This window comes from Bufo gargarizans, chromosome 1 (assembly GCF_014858855.1).
Source record: "Bufo gargarizans isolate SCDJY-AF-19 chromosome 1, ASM1485885v1, whole genome shotgun sequence".
Lineage (NCBI taxonomy): Eukaryota > Metazoa > Chordata > Amphibia > Anura > Bufonidae > Bufo > Bufo gargarizans.
This window is the reverse complement of record NC_058080.1, coordinates 703,195,973-703,217,326: the sequence shown is the minus strand read 5'-3', so window position 1 is coordinate 703,217,326 and position 21,354 is coordinate 703,195,973. Positions and strand designations below refer to the sequence as shown.

Below are 21,354 nucleotides of genomic sequence, written 5' to 3'. Positions count from 1 at the left end.
TATACCAGCTGTACATATATAATTATATACAGGAGATGCCCAGGTTATACCAGTATGGTCCATATCACTATATACAAGAAGATGTATTCTGTATACCAGCTGTACACATATAACTATATACAGGAGATGCCTAGGTTATGGCAGCATGGTTCATATTACTATAGAATCGTAGTGTACCACACATGATTGGCTTAGATACACTGGCTGATCAGCACAATGTTGCCTGTAATGGTTTCCACTTTTCTAGAAGTGCAGGTCATGGCTGTACATGGGGACACTGTGATCACACATGTAGTAGTCGGCGTCCACTGTCTGCACCTGTCAGTGAAGTACTCGCTGATTGGAGGCTTTTACAGCTCTGACTCCATTTTCCTCTACTGCTGCATTGTGTGTGACACTGTTCTGTAGGTAACGCTAAGGACTCGTGCACAGAACCGTATTTTTCCAAAAATATCCCCAAAAATGTGGATCGTATGCGGACCTATTCACTTTAATGGGGCCGCAAAAGATGCGAACAGTATACCATGTGCTCTCCGCATCCGTATGTCTGTTCCACCACTCTGCAAAAAAACATCATTTATTTTCCAGCAGCATGGACTTCCTGATATCCGTGTTTTGTGCATCCGTGATTTGTGGGCCACAAAACACTTACGGCCGTGTTCAGTCTCAGAAGGCATTACCTGCAATGGGAAAGAGGTGCACATAGTCGGATTTGTTACGCAACCAATGTTGTGTCGTTTCGCTGCGTTCCCCATTGAAGTCAAAAGAAAGGGCTAAAACAGGTTGATGTATTTGACGTGTATTTGATGACGTTTCCGGTGCCAAAACTCTCTTTCTTCTCAGAGGCCTTCAGATCGGCCTTCTCATCTCCCTGTTGTTCCTCATACGTATTTTAGCCATGTGAACATAGCCTTCCAGTCATAAATATTTCCAAGACCCCAAAAAACTGAAGGTGGACGATATTATAAAAAATAAATAAAAAGAGAAACCCCCTCTAGTACTTATTCCACTATGACAACTTATTTCCTATCCAGGTATTTGAGCTGATAGGCAGGGGCCCGAGCTGGGACTCCCGTCTATCACGTGAACGGGGCCCATGCTCCCTTTGATTGGAGCAGCGGACACTCCTGCGCAATGGCCGGTCCTTGGGATAGTCGAGCGCTGGTCCTGTCGCTCTCTACGTTGAATGGCGTAACGGACATGCATACGTTGTCTGCCACTTCACTGAAATGAGGAGCACGGGCCCCATTCTCATGAGGGACCCAGTGGTCGGACCCCCGGAGATCCGACACTTATCTCATATCCTGGGGTTAAGTTGTAGTAATAGAACAACCCCTTTAAAATAATAAAATAAAATAAAAATACCATTAAAAAAACAAGTCCCCAGTGCTCTGTTCTAGGACTGAGGGGTCCGTCTCAGGGACACGTCAACCCTGAGGCCAGTGAATGGCTGCAGCAGTGGACATGGACAGGATATCACACACAGGGATAGTAATGACCATGCGGTTCGCCCGGCGGTCGGTTCGCGGTGAACTTTGCGCGTTCGAGATCCGCCGAACATGCAAACATATGGCGATGTCCACGCGCCCACAAAATTACTGCTTGAGGATGATATACCAGCTTCAACTAACAACTGATTGAGGCCTGCTATATATCATCTTCCACAAAATAGTGATTGAGGTTTTCCATATACCTGCGTCCACAAAATTACTGCTTCAGGGTGATATACCAGCTTCAATTAACAACTGATTGAGGCCTTCCATATATCAGCTTCCACAAAATAGTGATAGAGGTTTTCCATATACCTGTGTCGACAAACTACAGATTGCGGGTTTTGATATACCTGCTTCAACTAACAAGTGATTGAGGCCTGCCATATATCAGCTTCCACAAAATAGTGATAGAGGTTTTCCACATATCTGCATACACAAAATTACTACTTGAGGGTGATATACCAGCTTCAACTAACAACTGATTGAGGCCTGCCATATATCAGCGTCCACAAAATAGTGATAAAGGTTTTCCATATATCTGCGTCCACAAAATTAATGCTTGAGGGTGATATACCAGCTTCAACTAACAGCTGACTGAAGCCTTCAATATATCAGCTTCCAAAAAATTGTGATCGAGGTTTTCCATATACCTGTGTCCACAAAATTACTGCTTGAGGGTGATATACCAGCTTCAACTAACAACTGACTGAGGCCTGCCATATATCAGCTTCCATTAAATAGTGATAGAGGTTTTCCATATACCTGCGTCCACAAACTAACTGATTGAGGCCTGCCATATATCAGTTTTCACAAAATAGTGATAGAGGTTTTCCATATACCTGTGTCCACAGAATTACTGCTTGAGGGTGATATACCTGCTTCAACTAACAACTGATTGAGGCCTGCCATATATCAGCTTCCACAAAATTGTGATAGAGGTTTTCCATATACCTGCGTCCACAGAATTACTGCTTGAGGGTGATATACCTGCTTCAACTAACAACTGATTGAGGCCTGCCATATATCAGCTTCCACAAAATTGTGATAGAGGTTTTCCAAATATACCTGTGTCCACAAAACTACTGCTTGAGGGTGATATACCAGCTTCAACTAACAACTGATTGATGCCTGCCATATATCAGCTTCCACAAATCCTGCTCTTCTCTAGGGACTTTGGCACAGGGTAATTTTGAAAATGACAGGCAGAGGAAGAGGCAGGCCGTTCCGCAGGGGTGGTAGGGGTCGGGCAGGTACACCAGGCCGGAGCCTAAGTGGGAAGTTGGAGAAGGTGCGTGCGATTATGTCAAAGGATGCACCAGGGTTGGTTGGGTGGCTCACTCAGCCTTCCGCTTCTGCAGCTTCCTTATCCTCTGTAGCTGCACCCTTCTTACTCTCTGCTGTGTGCACCCCCAAAGACACCACCATAGCCCCTCCATTTGAGTTAGAAGAATTATTTTCCCATCCATTCCCAGACCTTACCGATGCGCAGCCATTCTTGGCATCGGATGAGGGAGAGGAGGTAGCAACGGCTGCCACCCAGCGGTCTGACGACAGTACCCAGATCAGCCCAAGTATGGTGGTCCCCGCTGTTGCTGCCTACTCCGAGATCTCTAATGTCAGTGGTGGTGAAGGTGACGATGATGACGTGTCGATAGACGCCACAAGAGAGGAAGAGGAGGGGAGTTCAGGGGGAGAGGACGACATTCTCCTGGGCAATGAGCAGGAGCCAGGGTGCTCCACCGCTTCAAATTTAGTGCAAATGGGGGCCTTTATGCTCCAGTGTTTGAAGAGAGAGGAAGAGGAGGGGAGTTCAGAGGGAGAGATAGGAGAAGCAGGCAGAACTCGCAGTGCACAGGAGGCAAAAAGCAGACTGCCAATGTATCTGGAGCAAGCCAGGGCGCCATCAGTGACATCGTACCTTATGCCTTCTTTCTGGAGCGTGCATTGCATTGTGTCATTGATTAAGCCGTCGAGGAGCGGAAGCTGGAAGATGAGGAAGTCGCAATACTGAATGAATTCACAGGGGGGCTACTCCATCTGAGACAAGTCAGCAGGAGTCTGAAGAGGAGTCAGAGGAGGATGGTGGCTGGGGGGAGGAGGAGGAGGAGGAGCAAGAAGAGCAGGCTTTAAACTTTTCGGGGATCCTTGGTGTTGTCCATGGCTGGGGGCGGGGGGGAGACCGAGGACGACATTCTCCTGGGCAATGAGCAGGAGCCAGGGTGCTCCACCGCTTCCAATTTAGTGCAAATGGGGGCCTTTATGCTCCAGTGTTTGAAGAGGGACCCCTGTATAAAAAGCATAAAGGTCAAGAAGGACCTGTACTGGGTGACAACGTACTTAGACCCCCGGTACAAACACAAAATGGCGGACATGTTACCAGCATCACAGAGGGCTGTCAGAATGCAGCATTTCCAGGCCTTGCTGCGAGGGATGCTGCATTCTGCTGTTGCGGGCACAGGCAGAGGAATTTCCACCCACAGCGAAACAGGTGCGGGTACCAATCCTACAGCGCCCGCAAAAAGAGGGCGATTTGAAGATTTGTTGGACACTTCGGATATTAAATCATTCTTGCAATCAACCCGTCGACAGCCGCTCTCTGAATCAAGCCTCAGGGAACGCCTAGACCGACAGGTGTCCGGCTACATTGGGTTAACGGCATATGTAGACGCTCTGAGGATCGAGGAACCTCTTGACTACTGGCTGTGCACGTTTGACCTGTGGCCAGAGCTGGCACAATTTGCCATGGAACTCTTGGCTTGCCCCTCGTCGAGTGTCCTGTCCGAAAGGACGTTCAGTGCAGCAGGGGGGATCGTGACCGATAAGCACACTCGCCTAGCTCACGACAGTGTGGAATACCTCTAAAAATGAATGAGGCATGGATCTTGGAGGAATTCAACACCTGTGATGACCACGTGTAATTGAATTTCCTCATGCCAGCACACACCACCCAGAACAAAAAATGGTCCTTGCCTCATGTATATACAGCGGCATAAAATGCCTTTTATGTCAGGTGAATGCCTAATTTTTGGGGCCTGTACTGGCTGACAGTTACATATTTATCGTGTGACCGCCTAATGCACCTCCAGCCACAGAATCCAAAGTTCTTTGCTGTCAGGTGAATGCCTATTGCCTAATTTTTGGGGCCTATACTGACCGACAGTTACATTTTCTTTTATCTCTAGCCACATAATCACACCCTGGTCTCACTCCTCTGCCTATCATTATGGTGGCGTATGAACCACATTCACCATCAGGACCTTCTAATGTCACAGGGTCATGTGACTGTGCCCCCCACCCCGTACTGTGCCCCCTTATACCCTGCATTGTGCCCTCTTACCACACCCTGTACAGTGCCCCTAGTCATTCCCTGTACTGTGCCCTCTTATACCCTTTTATCCGGTCACGGTATGGTGGTGTTATGTGGTCACTGTACAGAGATGTTATCCGGTCAATGTATGGCGGTGGTATCCAATAACTGTATGGCCATAACTGTATCCCTTTCCCTACCCATGCCATCCTTTTTTCGACCTGGCATGAGCGGGAAAAATATGCCGATTGTGGTGCTAAGGACCTTTTGCCACAATCTGTGTCAAAAATACGCCTAACATTGATGTATTTCTATATAATAAATGACCACCTAATTATATTATATCTTTATATTATATAGATTCTAGTGTATTATACTGTGCCCTGTAACTCAGTCCTCATCCCTGACCACCAGGACCAGGTAGCGCTCTGTCAGTACATGGCGGCCTCCCCTCTCTGCCACTCTGCTCCGCTCTATACTGGTGCTTATTCTGACACTAGGGCTGGGTTCACATCCTATTTTTGCCATCCATTTAATGTATACCAAAAATGTATGCGTTACCAGATGCCTCAGACTCATGCCGTACAGTGGCGTCCGTTCACCATACAGTTCCATACATTTTTTTTGTGGACTCTGCAGGATATCGGTTTGATGTATTCCTATCGGTTTGATGTATACAAATGTGCAGCGCTCCATGCGCTGCACATTTGTATACATCAAACCGATAGGAAATAAAAAAATATATATATCTAGGCTCCAGAAGGGCACAATTTTTAGGAGTTTCGATTTAAGACACATAAGAATGGCCCCTGATTAAAATACTTATTTTTGGTGGGAATTTGTGCCGATGATCCCCCTCTGGTATATCACTGTCCATGTTGTGGGAGTATTTCTGTACTTCTAGTAAGTCTTTGCTGGCTGCAAATATGACCTGAAGGTTTTTCAGGTTCGCCTGCCATCAAAATGAATGGGGCCCACCGCAAACGCGCAGTTCTCGAACATTTGATCGCAAATGCACGTTTGTGAATCGTCCTGGCCGATGTTCTTCCATCACTACACAGGGGACCCACAGTGTGCCAGTGAGCAGGTGAGGTGTTTTTAGTGTAAACGCATTAATTTTAGTTTTGGTGTCCGGCAACCCCTTTAAAAGTGTAATTGTTTTCACCATTAAACCAGTGGATACCCCTTTAAGGAGCCATTGGTGTGACTATAGGGGTGCTGTCACATTCATGTGTGGGAGGGAAACACCACACTGAACATAGGAGGGAAAGGAGTGAGGGAATAAGACTTGGAATCTAGGGGAAGGAGATGGACACCTCCTAGTAAAACCCTAATAAAAGTCCTGACTAACTACCAGTATGAACAGACCCCAGAGGTAGGTGAGTTCATACACAGGAATACCCAGTGTCCTAACTCACCCTAAAGGACCCTGGTACTAATGTCAGGACTGAGACAACCTGTTCCTCCAAAAGGAAGGTCGAACAGGAGTCTCCCTCAGGCCTTAGTACAAATGACAGGGAAATGCAACACACAAATTATTATTATTTATTGTTATTAAAGTGCCATTCATTCCATAGCGCTGTACATATGATAAGCGGTGCACATACATAATACAGACAATTGCGCTAATCATAAACAAGACAAGTTGCAAACTGGTACAGAAGGAGAGAGGGCCCTGCCCGTGAGGGCTTACAATCTACATGGTATGGGAGAAGGACACAGTAGGTGCGGGTGAAGTTGGTCATGGCGGTATAGAGGCAGCAGGGTCACTGGTTGTAGGCTTGTCTGAAGAGGTGGGTTTTCAGGTTTCTTTTGAAGGATTCCACTGTAGGTGGGAGTCTGATATGTTGGGGTAGCGAGTTCCAGAGTGTGGCGGATGCACAGGAGAAATCTTGGAGTCGATTGTGGGAAGAGGCAATAAAAGGAGAGGAGAGAAGAAGGTCTTGTGAGGATCGGAGAGTGCGTGTGGGGGTGTGTCGGGAAAGTAGCTCAGAGATATAGGGAGGGGACAGGTTATAGACGGCCTTGTATGTATTTGTTAGTACTTTGAAGTGAATTCGTTGGGCAATGGGGAGCCAGTGAAGGGATTGGCAGAGGAGTAATAGGGTGAGAGGTGGATTAGTCGGGCAGCAGAGTTGAGGATAGATTGGAGGGGTGCGAGAGTGCTAGATGGAAGGCCACAGAGGAGAGTGGTGCTTCCATAGTAGGGTGGCCAGATGTCCGGTTTTAGGCCAGACAGTCCGGTTTTAGTCCAGACAGTCCGGTTTTCAGACTCCTGGTCCTCCATCCGGCACAGGCCCTCCTTTTTTATGGTTATCGGCGCGAGTCCAGCGACTAGTAGCATCCAAACAAAATACAAAAGGGAAAGAAAACACTTAACTTCAAGTGGCCATGGAATAAGGTTGGCCACTGGCTTCACCCAAGAAAGCCGACCCTCACCGGCCACGCCCCCGAACCGATAACCATGCTCATGAAGCCACGCCCCTACCTTAGTGAAGCCACGCACCCATCACCGTCAGGGGAAAACGGGGGGAAGGCCCTTCACAGGGCTTAATAACTACTGTGAATGGGGGACTGCTGAAAGGGGTTAATAAATACTGTCAATGGGGGACTGCTGAAAGGGGTTAATAACTACTGTGAAGGGCCTTCACAGTAGTTATTAACCCCTTTCAGCAGTCCACCATTCACAGTATACATTTTATTAACCCCTTTCAGTCCCCTCTTCACAGTAGTTATTTATCCCCCCCTTTCAGCTCCCACAGTAGTTATTAACGCCTTTCAAAATCCGCAGCGCCAGCCCAGTAGCCGCTAGCCATTCACTTTCTTATAACTTATTCCCCCCTTTCACAGCAGTTATATTACAGTCCCCGGACTTCCTCCCTTTCAGTTTCAGCAATCGAATCCCCGGGACCCGGCCACAGCAACAACAGCACAGTAGGTTCACGCTAGGACTACTTCAGCGCAGCTGCGCTCCTCCGTCAGAGTCTGCCAGGCCTGCAAACCAGAATTGACTGGTGCGAATCTGCAGGCAGCGCTGCCGGACGCCGAGCGCTCTGCACTTTTAGTGATCCGGAGACCGGATGTGACATGTGAGTGAATCCTTAAAGTGCCCCGTTCTACTAGTCCAGGGCTGGCCAACCTGTGGCTCTCCAGCTGTTGTAAAACTACAATTCCCACCATGCCCTGCTGTAGGCTGATAGCTGTAGACTGTCTGGGCATGCTGGGAGTTGTAGTTTTGCAGCAGCTGGAGAGCCGCAGGTTGGCCAGCCCTGTACTAGTCGCTGGACTCGCGCCGATAACCAAAAAAAAGGAGGACTTCTGGCCATTAAGGCTACTTTCACACTTGCGTTCAGAGCGGATCCGTCTGGGGTCTGCCCAGACGGATCCGCTCATATAATGCAGACAATGGATCCGTTCAGAGCGGGTCCCCCCAGACCAAGAAAGGGGGGCATGTTCCCGAAAACACACTGGTGGGCCGAGCGGGGGGCCCTTCACATGGTCCGGGTTGAGAGATGGCGCAGCATGAATGGAAAGTTTCTGTATCACCCAGGTTGGAGCAAGCTTCAGAACTTGGAGGTGACCATCTTTGAAGGGGGGGGGGGGGGGTACTTTAAGGTGATCACTGCAAATGATATAAGTACTAAGAATTATTATTTTAAGGGCAAGTAATAGGAACACTCATTAGCAGCCATTTGCTGGGGATTTGGGAGGGGGCACATAGTTTTTAGCAGTACGGGATCCTTCTCTTCCTATCACCGGCTGGGTGCGGTACAGAACACCACGCATGGTGACGTCACAGCCCCACACATTATAATCATCAGTGTGTCATCAGAACGTCCAGTGACAGCCACGCCCCCAAACCGACTCCTGTCCCGCCCGTCATCCTTCCTTTTCTGGGCGGGGCCGTGACGTCACCACACCCCGTGACGTCACAAAAGGAACTCGCTGCGCCTCGCTTACCTCTACAGCTGGGAAGCCCGGAGAGTGAGCGACACCCTGACGCTGGAGCCCCGTCACCCCGAGCCCCCGACACACACCCGCAGGAGGAAGGGGGACACTGCCGAGGCCTCATCCGTCCTCCCCTTCACCCGACACCGTCCGGCCGCTCACTACAGGCCGGGGATTACAGTAAGGCCTCTTCACCCTAAACCTAGAGAGAAGCCGCCCAATTCAGGGGCCACACCGCAGACACTGAAGGGGCCCCATAGATTGAGACGGAAGTTTATAGAGCGAGGGGGCCCCTGAGTGTAGCCTGCGGATCCCATAAAGGGACAAGACTGTGGTTGCTCCTACAAGAGGGTGGGCCCAAGAGCTGACACTCGCTGTGGACAAAGGAGTCCTGTAATCCAAGAGCTGACACTCACTGGAGACAAAGGAGTCCTGTAATCCTGTAGATTTCCCCCCCACATAAGGGTGGGCCCAAGAGCTGACAACTCACTGGAGACAAAGGACTTGTATATTCCTATAGACTCCTCCTCACCCCCCATACAAAGGTGGGCCCAAGAGCTGACACTCTCTGGGAACAAAGAACCTGCTGTCACCTATAACCAGAAGCTGGGCCCAAGAGCAGACCCTCTCCTTGGTTTGCGTCCACCATAAGACTCGTTCCAAGAGCTGACTCTCGCTGTGGACAAAGGACTCTCCCGATAGCGCCTCCCAGAGGACGCTTGTCCCAAGAGCTGACACTTTCTAAAGACTAGAGACCCTTTAACGCCGCTGATTTGCACGTTTTCCTCGCCATGGCTCAGCAACAGATGACCAGCTCGCAGAAGGCGCTGATGCTGGAGCTGAAGTCGCTGCAGGAGGAGCCAGTGGAAGGTTTCCGTATCACCCTGGTGGACGAAAGCGACCTGTACAACTGGGAGGTGGCCATCTTTGGCCCCCCCAATACCCTCTATGAGGGGGGTTACTTCAAGGTGAGTATGGAGTCCTGATTGCTGCGCCGTGCTCATACACCTCTGTGTGGATAGTGGGGGTGATGATTATTGTCCTTGAGATATATAAACCGCGTATTGCGCGCTGTTCTATCCAGTGGTAAGTCGTATAGTCACATGACCACCCCTAGAGTGGTCAGTACGGGGAGTCTATCATCATCATTGCTCAGAGTAGACCACCGCTTCGTCACGGCTCATTTGCATATAATAAAACCTAATTTTTCTCAGCAATGCGGGCACATACGAACACGGGACCAACACAGAAGCCTTCAGCTGCCAAGCGCACATGTAACCGGTCAGCCAGTGTCATAGGGACAAAGCTGCTGACAGATGCCCTTTTCAATGTGTTTAAAAAAAAGTGTCCCCTTCCTCGCTCATCCATTGCTCCCATTATGGCGATTACTGGGCCCCGCCGTCTCTGCTTCCCCTCTCAACACACAGGAAATGACCATTCAGTGGCGGAGGATTAGTTATCTTAGAAAGAAATACAAAAAAAACGCACCAAGGTTTCAGAAGAGGAGAATAAGACCATTTTCATTAGACCTCAGCTCAGACCACAGTGTGAATGAACCCAACCCCCCCCCCCAATTTAGACCTCAAATCAGACTCCCCAGATCTCAGATAACAGCCTCATTATGAATAAACCCTCCCCCAATTCAGACCTCAGATCCGACCCCCTAAATATGGATGACCCACAGACCTCAGTAGAGACCCTATTGCTCAGAGCAAAAAAAACAACCCTTGCCTCTCCTGCTCAGGACGCCTCCGCTCCCGGGATCCAGTTCCACCTCTTCCTGCCAGAGAGCTGGTGTGACCACCTGACCCGTACAGCATGAGGTCAGAGTGCTGACGTCCTCGCGCAGTCGCAGTGCAGCCGACGGCAGAGGACCAGGTAGCGGTGAGTACAGAGCCCGGGAGCGCTGCATTCACTGCTTCCCGGTACTAGTGAGTACCGGTACTCCTTAGTATTAGCCCCATAAGACGCACTGGCATTTTCCCAACGTTTTGGAGGAAAAAATACAGTATTGCCTAATTTTGATTTGGGCTTAGAGATTTTTATTTTTTATCTAGATATTTTCTTAAAGGGGTTCTGCAGTTTGTTTAAACTGATGATCTATCCTCTGGATGCCCAGGACCCCCGCCAATCAGCTGTTTGAGAAGGCAGCAGCGCTGGCAGTAGCGCCACGGCCTTCTCGCTGTTTACCGCAGGCCCAGTGACATCACTACTAGTATCAGTGGCCTGGGCGGGGCTAAGCTCTGTTCACTTGATACTAGTCGTGATGTCACTGGGCGGCGGTAAACAGCTAGAAGGCCGTGGCGCTCCTGGAGCGCCGCTGCCTTCTCAAACAGCTGATCGGCGGGGGTCCCGGGTGTCGAAGCCCCGCCAATCAGATGCTGATTAATCCAGAGGATTTTTTGGGTTTATTTGTATTATGCCATTACTGTGTTTATGGTTTTATTTATTTTATTTTTTGGTCTGTTTTCGGTGTTAAAATGAGTGGTTTCATATCCATTGGGGTCTCCCCTTCCAAATGACAAATTTGCTTAAAAAAAAAATGACCCGGCCTAGAACAGAAAGTTAATACAAGGCACTTACTAATGTATTGTGATTGTCCATATTACTTCCTTTGCTGGTAGGATTAATTTTCTATCTAATTTTACACTGCTCGTTTCCAGAGATTACGCTAGGAGTTGTAGTTCTGCCGCGGCAGACCCCTTCTGTAAACTCTGAGCCAGAAAATCAGTTCATAGAAAACAACAACCTGAAAATATAGGTGTCATCAGTACGATCTGTTTTTCTTTTTTTAGCTCGTTGGCTCCTGGCATTGGCTTGGCCTGTGTTGGCACACACCGGCAGCGGGGGGGCTGGCTTTGGAGGTTGGGTTAGTCTGCTTCCTTGCTCTGCACGCCTGAGGAGGAGAGGATTGCGACATGACTGCTAAAACTTGTTTCAGGAGTGGGTTTAGTAACAGGAATGATCTGTGTGTATCTATCTCTGCGCCCAGCGCGGTGTCTGGTCGTCCTGCGGTAATTGGGAGGCGATTGTATCGGGTAGCGTGCCATCCCTCTAGAAGTGATGGACATGCTGCGCCTACTCCAGGGATATGCAGGGTATGTATTGACGCGGTTCTTAAGGTGGGCACTGACTGATTTGGTGGTGGTTATAGATTCTGTCTGTGGCCACCCTAAAGGGGTTGTCAGGTGCTCATAACTCCCCTTTTAGGGCTGCCACTTAAAGGTGTGTTTTTTTTTTTTTTTTTTTTTTTTTTTTTTTTTTTTTGTTTAAAAGCGCGTTAAAATCAATTTTATTTTTTATTTTTACAAGTATTTTTGGAGTTCAGTTTTCTACTTTGAAACGGTATACTTGTGTTTTATCTTTCCTGTAGAAAAGTCAACGGAAAATTACCTAAACGCCACACCTAGAGCACGCTGTGCTTTAAAAAAAAAAAAAATCAGGAAACATCTTAAAACGCTGCTACAAAATAAAGCCATGTTTGTAGGGCATCTTATCATTTTCAATTGGCCAACATGTAACGTCTTTTGCTTTAAAAAATATATATAAAAAGAGAGGGACAGGCAGGTGCTCTACTGCAATCTGTCACTGCCGTTAAGGGGGCGTTCACAAGGCCTTATCCGTTTTGAGGTCCGTAGATCGCAAAACGGATACCAGCTTTGAGCGTCCTGCGGTTTGTGGATCAGCACATCCCGCAAAATGGACAAGAATGGAACATTCTGTGGACAAGAATGGAACATGATATACGGTTATGGACAGCACGCTGTGTGTTGTCTACATCTTTTGCGGCCCCGTTGAAATGAACGTATCCGCAAAAAAAAATGTAAATTGGATACCAATACAGTCATGTGAATGCCCCCTAATAAAGGGAGAGTCCTCCTCCCTGATACCAGTACGCACAAGGAGTTCTGGGGGGACAGCGTAATTATTGTGGTACTCTCCGTACCGATCCCTCACCGCTCCTGTTCCAGCTCTTGCTGGTCCCACTCTACACGCGGGAAAAAGTGATTGGCTGTGCGGTCCTGTGTGTCGAGAGGAACCAGGAAGGCGACGTTTGCGGGGGCACAATACGGCAACTTAATTTATTATTTTATATCATTCTGAACTAAAAAAAATAAAAAAAAATAAAGGAATTTGAAAATGAATCCCCCTGACAACCCCTTTAGGCATGGCGTGCATGTAACGGGTGCTTCGTGCAACCGAAATCTCATCCTCTTACAGTGGCCCATGACCATTTAAATATTCAGGGTTAGAGAGCGTTCACACCACTGTATACATTTTGCGCTCTGCAAAACGCCCCTCGCTTTCTACGGGGCCTGTTGTCGAACTGCCTTTTGTCTGCAGGAAGAGGTCATGTTCTATTATTTGCACCGAGGTCACACTGATTTGGACACCACCCTGATGACATCTGTGTGCTGTCCGCTTTTTTGTGGCCTCGTGGAAATGAATGGCTCCGCAAAGAATGATCCCTTATGGAACCATCACCTGTAAAATTCTGCAGCCATCATTGGTGTGCAGGATTGCGGTTGCTGTGTGGAAGCTTGGGCTTTAAGGGGTTGTCCAACCATGGGGACATTTTATACGGACCCCTCACCCTGTCTGGCCAGATCTGTGCTGCTGGTTATACTTGCCTGACCCCACCGCAAGGTTCATCGTTGCCCCACAACACTATCTGTTTTGATGCGGGTCACGTGACCGGTGCAGCGGTGACATCACCCAAGTGTGGGGACCTGCGGGGCAGCGGTGGAGCCAGTACTTGGTGGTGGGCATCAGGTAAGTATGGTTTCCTAAGCAGGTCTGCCCAAGAGGAACCCCTTTCTCACAACTTTGGCACAGCTAGAATTGGAGCAGCAAAAGTGGCCATGTAGCCTCAGCCTGCCCTATTGACTATTCTAAAAAGCTACTAATATTCACAAAAGTAGTAAAAGTTCCAGAACCCCTTTAAGAATGGACCGGCAAGTTGTGGTCGCTGGTGGAGGAGTCCTATTGCTCATACCTGTAACGTACCAGTTTAGCTTGGCCTGTATGTTCCTTCTCTTTAGGGAAGGAGATAAGCGGCTGCGCCTTCTGCCCAACCCTAGGCTTCGGATATCAGCTTGACCCATGCGTATTAGATTGTCAGCAGATCCCAAAAGAACTCGCGGTGTCATATAAACCTCAGAATACCTGCACACATTGCGGATTACGTGCAGAAAAAACGCAGCACACTTTGTGCGGTTCTTCTGTGCAGACTTCACCCTTTGTGTGAGATCTGCAGCAAAACCACAAGTAACACATGCGATGTTTGATTCATATCTGGGGCGGAAACTCACAGAAATTCGCACCTGTGTGCAGGTAACCTTACACTGCGTTATGTACAGCCTGGAAGGGCTGACTGTGGTGGAGTATAGTCATCTGTAGTGCGTACATCCAACATGCCTTGGTTAGCATTACAGGGTCTCTTAGCGTGTAGTCAGAACACGTTATACATGTAGGGACAGGCTCCAGATACTGGCGCGTTCAGACGACGTGTCCTGGGGATGATGTTTGGGGCCGCTCAGATCACCTCTGCGTCTGCACTGCTTTACTGACGGGTTTAAAGGAGAAAACCATTTTGTGATCTCTGTAACTTAGTCACTTTTTTATTAAATCTTTTTGGGGGTATGGGGAAAAAACAAACTGCAACTCTGGCATAGTTTTTATGTTCACCTGTACACCACCTGCTGCCTTCATTCTGTGAGTCAGTGTGATGATGGCGGTACCTAATTCGGTAGTGTGTTTTTTGTTTTATTCTTTTTAATGTTAAACCATTTAAAACAATTTCTTAGTCCCACAAGGGGACTTGAACATTATTTAATTGCTTACACTACTTACTACTACTAGTGTATTATATGTTCCCGTCAACATATTTGCTCTGGCCGTACACGGCGGACTTGGAGGCCGTTGTTGTGCCCCCAGTTGCAATACCAACTCATGATGGCGGCCTGGAGGGAGGCCATTGGGATGACAGGAGATCCATCACTCTGACTGCTTTGATGCCTTAGTCCGAGCTGGATCTGATCCCAGATGTTGAAGCGGAAGCAACCTGGCTTTCGCTGCGGACGGCAGCTCCTGTTGAAGACCTGCTTTGTACGTTTGCTGTTATCAGGGGCATGGGATGGCTTTCATATCTGGTTTATGTGCTGATGGATTGCTGGGGGGGGGGGGGGGTGGGTGATGGACGGTTTGGGAGTGAGTTATATCGTACATCCAGGGTGCATAGGCTACCGGCTGACTTGAGCAGCGAATGGCTGTTGAAGCTATGGAAGGGCAGGGCAGTGCACCATGTAGAGGGAGGAGAGCCGCCAGTAGTATTGTGCCATGCTTGCGTCATCAAATTTATATATATATATATATATATATATATATATATATATATATATATATATATATATATATATATATATATATAATTTTTTTTTTTAATCTGTTAAAACCAGATATAAAATGGCCATTGGATACAGCTGCATACCCAGAGAATGGATGCAAACTGACCATGTATCTGTTTTGTAATGCAATTTTTATTTTTTTACTTGTTTTTTTTATTCCCCCTCCCTGTGAATGTTCCCTAAAGGCGACTTCTGCTGCAGAGACGATGGACATACGAGAAGTGTGACCTCCAGGACGGCCTCTGCAGCCGGCCCTCTGTCCTGTGAAGCCCGATCTGCTGCAGTCTGTCCTCGGCCATAGACGGTGCATGGTATCTGTTTCCATCCATTACTGTACAGGGCCGGCTCTGCAGATGGGCTGCTCCTGCCAGTGTGCGATATGTTCGGGCAGCGCCGTCACTTTAAATGGTCAAACTTTCCACGATCGTAGATTGCAAAGGACCACTCCTGTAAAGACAGGATGAAATTGAATGACACTAGTTGTTAATAAAAGGTGCATAGGGTCAGGCTAGTGCACGGCTGCCCATTTATTCCCTGGCAAGCAGCTGAGGCTACCACCGTTGTGCCACATAGACCTAGGCGTGAAGTGGATTTACTCGCTGTAAGCGTTGCTGGCCATATGGCGTCCATATCTGATTTGGTGGAGGAGTGAAAATTGGGATTCTCATTGGTGCCTAGAGGAAAAGGACCTCTGCTGGCCCCATAGAAGTGAATAGAGCTTTGTGAAAATTTCATCGCATCCACAAGCAAGTGCAGATGCAATGTGTTTTTCACGGATGGTTGCTAAGAGATGTTATCTGTATACATCCAGTTTTTTTCACGTGTGTGCAAAATGCTTCCAAACGCATTGCACCCGTGCGATAACTGCTGAACGCAATGGCAAATTTTTCACTGAACACATTTGCAACGTATCTGGACTCGCTCGTCTGCAAGGGGCCTAAGAATCAACTGAAGACGGTAATACTATAGTTGAGAAAGATGGGTTCCACTGTAGAGTTTTCCCGGACTCCTGAACGCCTGTGTGTGCCGTGATATGTAGCGGTTATATTGGCTATTAAAGCATAACTTGTCCCACAGGTCTCATTCAGTCAGTGGGGTGATGGCCAGCCCCCCTCCCTTTTATCTGGCGGTAGTTATTGACTGTGGCATCTAAAGGTGCATTTACACGCCCCAACTGAGCGGATGACTATCAGTCTTTTCCGATAACCTGTATATTTCAGTTTTGCGCCTCTGTAGAAGCCGGCAGCCCTTTTTTTTAAAAGGACACCCCTGTAACAGAGTCCTGTTGATTGTGGAGGTGTAATTGTAGATAACGGAGAGTGGTGAAAGATGAGCACAAGCTGTGCCAGAGGTCAGAGCTCTCGGTGGTGCCGTAGCCCTGGCACACTCTGCCACGGCATGTGGGTCATCAGATGAATTGACTCTAAGTGTTCTTGTATAAAGTTTGTTATAGTTTGGTACTATTGTGTGTCCGTCTGTCGGAGAACGCAATGTCCCCCACTGAGCGGTTATCATGATTGCGTGTTTACTGTGAGGGTCACCACCCTGTTTACCTCCAGTTGTCTGATAAGCGGGCAGCCTCTGAGATGAGGGCACAGACATGTTCATGCAGAAAATGGGTTTTAACCTCAGACCCCAGCCACTCCATAATTCTGCCATGTCCTTCTTATGTATAGTAAAAATCTACTTTATTCCGTAGTTTCTGTTCCTGTTTTACTTACAGTGGAATCCTGTTATTCTGACCACCGGCTAATACCCAGAGTAACCTGTGTCTGCAGCACGGACAGCTGCTAGACGGGCTGGGGGTGACTCCATAAGGTCCTGGTCGGTGGTCACAGGTATCTGGAGCCATGCTGACTGCAGTGCACCCACAGCTGCTGGAGGGGGCGTGGGGAAGGGTCCATAGAGCAAACACAGCGATCTGGTGGTCCCACAGATGCTCATTTGGGTACAAGTCTGGGGAATTAGGGGGGAGGGTAGTACTTTAGTTGGAAGGGCATGACCAAGACTTCAATGTCAGACATTTCTAGCTGTGTGCTATGTCGCATTGTCCTGCTGGAAGATCCCATCTGCCCCAGGGAAAACAATCGGTGTGTATGGGTGCATGTGATCTGCAAGGATGGATTCTTATCCAAATTTTTTGGGTGCCTTCCACATGAATGAATGGGCCCAGAGAATGCCACAAAAACATTGTGTTCTTCCAGCAATGGTTGCATGGTTTGATGAATCAGAAAATGTGACTCATTGGAGAAGGCAACCCTTTGCTAATCACCGAAGGTCCAATTCTGATGCTTCCAAAAAGTGATGCCTTTTCTGCCGATGCATCTTCATTAGCAGAGGTGCAGTGACTATCCGTCTGCTTCAGAGCCCCATACACAGTAAGGCCTCTTTCACACGGGCGTTGCGGGAAAAGGTGCGGGTGCGTTGCGGGAACATGCACCATTTTTCCGTGCGAGTGCAAAACATTGTAATGCGTTTTGCACTCGCGTGAGAAATCGGCATGTTTGGTACCCGAACTTCTTCACAGAAGTTCGGGCTTGGGATCGGTGTTCTCCTAGATTGTATTATTTTCCCTTATAACCATGTTATAAGGGAAAATAATACATTCTGAATACAGAATGCATAGTACAATAGGGCTGGAGGGGTTAAAAAAAATAATTACTCACCTTAACCCACTTGATCGCGCAGCCCGGCTTCTCTTCTGTCATCTTTTTTGCTGTGTGCTGGAAAAGGACCTGTGGTGACGTCACTCCGGTCATCACATGGTCCGTCACCATGGCAAAAGATCATGTGATGACCGGAGTGACGTCACCACAGGTCCTTTTCCTGCACACAGCAAAAAAGATGACAGAAGAGAAGCCGGGCTGCGCGATCAAGTGGGTTAAGGTGAGTTTAATTTTTTTATTTTTTTTTTAACCCCTCCAGCCCTATTTTACTATGCATTCTATATTCAGAATGCTATTATTTTCACTTTATAACTATGTTATAAGGGAAAATAATGATTGGGTCTCCATCCTGATCATCTCCTAGCAACAGTGCGTGAAAATAGCACTGCATACGCACTTTCTTGCGGATGCTTGCAATTTTCACGCAGCCCCATTCACCTCTATGGGGCCTGCGTTGCGTGAAAATAAGTGATGCTTGAAAATCACCGCTCATCTGCAAAGCCCCATAGAAATGAATGGGTCCTGATTCAGTGCGGGTGCAATGCGTTCAACTCGCGCATCGCATCCGCGCAGAATACTCGCCCGTGTGAAAGAGGCCTAAGGGTTCGCTGAACTATTGTTCCACTGTAGCCGACTTGCTATACAATTCACATCAGCGGCACAAGAACGGTTCCCAAACTGCATGGTTTCAGAAATACTGCCACCTTTGACCCGAAAGCCAATAATCGCCCCCCTTTTTTCAACTCTTTGGTAGATCGTCCGTTTTACCTATGACCGCAACAAGGGATGTGTGCAGACAGCCTATGACACACCTTATATACCCACTGAGCCAGCTCATCAGATCTCATCTCCTTCATGAGGTGCTGATGTAGGACGTGGTCATAGTAATGTGACTCCACTGTGTAGCTGCATACAAGGTTGCAGCATAACTCCTTACAGAAAGATTAACGAGGAGGCAGTACTATCTGTGCCTACATAATTTACAGGGAGGCAGTACTCTCTGTACCTACATCATTTAGGCTTCATGCACACGACAGTCGTTTTTTGCGTCTGCAAATTGTGCGACCGCCAAAAAAACGGATGCGGGAGGATATGTTTTTTTTTCACAGATCCCTTGTAATAAATGCCTATCCTTGTCCGCAAATGTGAAAAAAGTAGGACATGCACTATTTTATTTTTTGCTGAAGGGTAACTCTAACAACGGATGCGGAACACAAACGGATGAACTATCAGCATTTTTTTGCTGACCCTTTGAAATAAATGGGTCCCCATCCTATCCGCAAAAAAAACCAGGGAGGCAGTACTGTACCTACATAATTTACTGGGAGGCAGTACTGTCTGTCAACAGCCCCATCATACCGGATTGCTGATCTTGCCCTGCATATCCATTCCCTAAGGCTGGCATCTGCTTTTGATGCGCAAATATGTCTTTCCATTATACTTATCTTTTTGTATCCACTCCTTTTTTGTTTGTGTCAAAAAACTCTACAAACTGCATTCTAGTAATTGTGTGTGACTTGTGCCTTAATTCCATTCACTACTTCATGGTGGTGTCATTTCAGGACTGCAACCTGGCTGACCTGATTCTGTCACTGCTGAGGCGTCTCCACCCAATTTATTTTTTATTTTTGTATATATATTTTTTATTTTTTTTTGTTAATACATTAGTTGTCAGACGCATTGCCTGAGGAGTGACAGGTTATGATAAATGAGGCGGGCGGGTCAGTAAATATATTCAGCTTCCGGTGATGCTGATTGTAGGAGTGTAGACCAAAAGGTAGGTCATCAATATTGGAAACCAGACAATCCCGTTTAAAACTGATGCACAAGAAGTAGTTGCCCATGGCAACCAAATTTAATATTTTAGGCCACTCCACTTTTGCATTGCACTAGTTTTGATTAATCTGCCCCAATATATTTAAAAATTGTGCCAATATCCAGCAACAAAGTAGAGTCCATCATTGGCGCAGTTTATTGTGGTGATCTTTGACAGTAGCAGTATTGCCAGTATTTTTAATTATTTGCTATTGGCAAAAGACTGCAGGCTCCGTGGCAACGCAGACTTGCATATTGTGTCATAGTAAGAAATGGGATTGAGTGTCTTTTAGCCGCATACCTTTAATGGACCTTAAACGCCCATTATACCACAGAGGCCAAAATATATTTTATTTTTTCCCCCTGATAGGCTGTGGGTATAAGATGCCACACAATGGCATCCATTAAACACATGCGCCTCAGTTTTCCATTGGAAATTCCTCCTGAGGGCTTATTCACACGACCATATGGTTGCCCGTGGTTGTGATTTCTGTATTGCGGTGTGGAGCTACGGACTTGAATGGGTCCCCGATCCACAAAAGATAGGACATGTCCAAGTGTTTCCGTTGGCTCCCGATCTGTGCCTTTGCATATGATATAAGAACTTGTCATTGTCTACATTTATGGAGAAAAAAAAACATTAAATCCTGCAGTTTTCATGATTTATTACTGGCCGCTGAGTCTAGTAATAGGCTGATGTTCTATAGAGATCTCAGCAGTCATCTCATTATCACAGGCAGTATTACAATACCCGGTATCATCACCTATAGATGACATGGAATCCACCGTTCACAATAAGTGATTCTCACAGCTTATCTACCCCCCCCCCCCTCCCTGTACAATGAACTCTGCATAGGTCACAGACAATGTAGACGTTGGGGAGTCCTCCCCAGTTTTATACCTATGGTCCATATGACTGCTGTAAAGCATATCTCTAAATGCTGTTGACAGCAGCTCAGGCGAGATGGCCGCACCACGATTGGAAAAAAAAATGGGGATACAGTGAGCAGTTGAGTGATAGCGACTGTGTTCAGTTAGGCTGGGTTCAGACCTGAGCGTTCTGAAACGAGCGCTCTGTATGCGCGATTGTACGGGCGTTTACAATCGCGCATACAGAGACAGGCATGCACACATTGTCGCGCGTTCCCGAATATCTATGTGCGGGAACGCGCGACAAACGCCCCCAAAAAAGCTCAAGCACTTGTTTGAGCGTCGGGCGTTTTACAGCGCGATCGTACGCGCTGTAAAACGCCCAGGTGAGAACCATTCCCATAGGGAATCATTGGTTCTTGCCTGTTGAGCGTTTTACAGCGCGTAGGAACGCGCTGGAAAACGCTCAGGTCTGAACCCAGCGTAAGTGTCTCCTTACATCAGGATGGTCAATAACCAAAGAGCAAGGGACAGAACCTTAAGGGTCCATTCACACGTCCGTAAGTGTTTTGAGGATCGGCAAAACACTGACACCGGCATTGTGCATGCCACAATTTGCGAACCGCACATCGCCGGTACTATAATAGAAAATGCCTAATTGCGGACAAGAATAGGACATGTTCTATATTTTTTGCGGAAACAGAAGCATGGATGCGGAAGTGCGGATCCGCAAATGCGGACAGCACATTCCGGCCCCATTGAAAATGAATGGGTCTGCACCAGTTCTGCAAAATTGCGGAACGGATGTGGACCCATTTTACGGACGTGTGAGTGGACCCTAAGGCCTC

General features: G+C 47.6%; 1 protein-coding gene across 1 annotated transcript in view; it reads left to right on the top strand.

Annotated features, from left to right (window-relative positions):
• Nucleotides 1-8,710: 8,710 nt before the first annotated feature.
• Nucleotides 8,711-21,354, top strand: part of UBE2R2 (ubiquitin conjugating enzyme E2 R2) — a 29,361-nt gene continuing 16,717 nt past the window's right edge. Inside the window, exon 1 of the mRNA XM_044292619.1 lies at nt 8,711-9,716. Within this exon, the coding sequence (XP_044148554.1) occupies nt 9,540-9,716 (177 nt within the window). The 5' untranslated portion in view covers nt 8,711-9,539. The remainder of the gene's footprint in view (nt 9,717-21,354) is intronic.